General features: G+C 41.3%; 1 protein-coding gene across 1 annotated transcript; it reads left to right on the forward strand.

Annotated features, from left to right (window-relative positions):
• Positions 1-510: 510 nt before the first annotated feature.
• LOC121964530 (tubulin beta chain-like) lies at positions 511-2260 on the forward strand (the record flags this gene model as incomplete). Its single annotated transcript, XM_042514736.1, has 2 exons — positions 511-621; positions 1989-2260. Coding segments are annotated over 2 exons (383 nt in total), but the record flags the coding sequence as incomplete, so codon positions are not given.
• Between the last annotated feature and the right edge of the window lie 249 nt (positions 2261-2509).

Genomic DNA, 2509 nt, shown 5'->3' on the forward strand with positions numbered 1-2509 from the left:
AATAACTAACTTTAAAATAAAGTGTTTATTACAAACTTGTCATGTTCTCGGGTCACTTGCCGTTCTTTGAGTCCACTTTTGGGCCGCGACCCACCAGTTGGGAACCACTGCCTGAGACAGGAGCTTCCTTTTATGATATTTAACTCCACTCAGTGGCCACATGAAGTACTACATCCATATACAAGCTTTCATACAGCAAAGTGATACTCTGAGCTTTTCACTCTATTAGTTGAAGCAAATGTGGTTGATTTTGGTACATTATTCCCAAATCAGCGATATGAGACATTTACAGCATTCTTGCCTGTAAATATTTTAATAAAGTGAAAACTATTTGTCAGAAACCACTGTTGAAAGCTGACAGTAGTTTTCACTCCTGTATGTACAAAAACATTCTTCCTTAAATTTGTCTGTTTGTTCCCAGTTTGGTTTTGCAGATTTTAAACCTTTTCAAAGTTTTGCAAATACATGACGCACTGAGCTGACACGTTGTTTCTGTCTGTGTGTGTTCAGGTGGGAAATATGTCCCCCGAGCCATCCTCGTTGACCTGGAGCCAGGCACCATGGACTCAGTCCGCTCTGGACCATTTGGACAAATCTTCAGGCCTGACAACTTTGTCTTTGGTAAGAACACACCGGACTGAAGAGGAGTCCGGAGGTCAGAGGTCAGGGCGCGATACAAGACAGCAGTCATGGAGCTTGTCCACAAACACAGAAGCTTGCTGCTGCTGCAGGGGTTTGGTCTCCAGTTGAAGGATGAACTCTGGGTGTCCCTTCTGCCCCATTTTGTGGTTTTAGACACGTCCTGTCCATTTAAATATAGCTCAACTGTCTGTCCTAGATGGCACAGACATAAACTCCCAGTAGTGAACCACATCAGTGCTTAGCTCTCTCATCCACTCTGACAGTTGTTGTGAATATTCTTTGGCTGTGAGGAAAAACACCATCTTCTTGTTTTTTTTTTAATGCCTCCACAGCGGTGAGAGCCGAGCTCGAAGGCATTTTATTTTCAGGTTGTCCATCCGTCCCATTCTTATGAATTTAAAATCTTAAAAAATGTAGTAAGGGATTTCAAATCTTACAGCAATGAAATGATTAGATTGTGGTGGTCAAAGGTCAAGGTCACTGTGACCTTGCATCTGTCTCATTCTCATCAACAAGGTATCTCAAAAACATCTTGAGGGAATTTCTTCAAATTTAGCACAAATTTTCACTTGACCCACTATATGCGACCAATTCATCTCCATTCGTGTCCACTGTGCCCTGCTGGTCACATTTATCCATCCACAACCCCCGCCCTCTTTTCGACCAGAGGAAATTTCACTTAAGTATTTCCTGTATTCATACAGATCTGTTCAGAGAGTCGCCGTGGCTGCAGCTTGAGTGGTTTTGCTGACGTAAGCAACGTTATATGAACGTAATGTACTGTAATATTTGAAATTGTGAAATTGTTCATGCACCATCATTCCCTTGGACGTGATGTCTCAAGAACGCACTCAGGGAATATTTATACTAATTTGGCACAAACGTCCACTTTGACTCAAAAAGGAACTGATTGGAATTTGGAGGTTGAAGGTCAAAGGTCTCTATGACCTCCCAAAACATATTTTTGACCAAAACTCAAGAATTCATATGCTAATTATGAGAAACTTCCACACCAAATGTCTAATAGTATGTTATGAAAAAGTGCTAATATTTATATCAAAAATGTCAAAGGTCAGCTTCCCTGTGACATCATAATATTCTCCAAAAACACTTTAGTGTTATTCTGCGTCATATCTCAGGAACAGAAGGGGAGACGTTTTTTGGATATTGAATTGGTGACAGAGATGTGTGTGAAGCATTTATGTTTTCACAGACGTGGATGTAAAATTTATTTACAGCTTGACTGGTGCATGAAGGCATCTGACTGCGTCGCTGTTATTCTAGTTCTTGTGACTTTTCTTTGGTTGTTGAGAAAAGATACTAGCTTCTTTATTTTTATTCCCCAGGTCAAAGTGGAGCCGGAAACAACTGGGCCAAAGGTCACTACACGGAGGGGGCGGAGCTGGTGGATTCAGTCCTGGATGTGGTGAGGAAAGAGGCAGAGAGCTGCGAGTGTCTGCAGGGTTTCCAGCTCACTCACTCTCTCGGAGGAGGCACCGGCTCCGGCATGGGCACGCTGCTCATCAGCAAGATCAGGGAGGAGTACCCTGACCGCATCATGAACACCTTCAGTGTGGTGCCCTCTCCTAAGGTAACACTTACAGTCCTGTACAGCTGAGTACAGTAAAAATGATTGTTTTTATGCCATTGTACATTGTACCACTTAAACAGTCTTAAAAGGCGCTGAAATCATTCATCTAAAAATAAGGCTTTAACTGGCATTAAAATGTCTTAAAACAATCTTTAAAAAGATTTCTATGAATGCATTACAAAAGTTTAAAATATTGGGTAACTCAAAAAAAGTAATAAAATGCCCAATCCCTCTTGCATTAACATCACCAAAGAGTCATGCTTTACGTTATTTAAT

Source organism: Plectropomus leopardus, unplaced genomic scaffold, assembly GCF_008729295.1.
Source record: "Plectropomus leopardus isolate mb unplaced genomic scaffold, YSFRI_Pleo_2.0 unplaced_scaffold15861, whole genome shotgun sequence".
Taxonomy (NCBI): Eukaryota; Metazoa; Chordata; class Actinopteri; order Perciformes; family Serranidae; genus Plectropomus; species Plectropomus leopardus.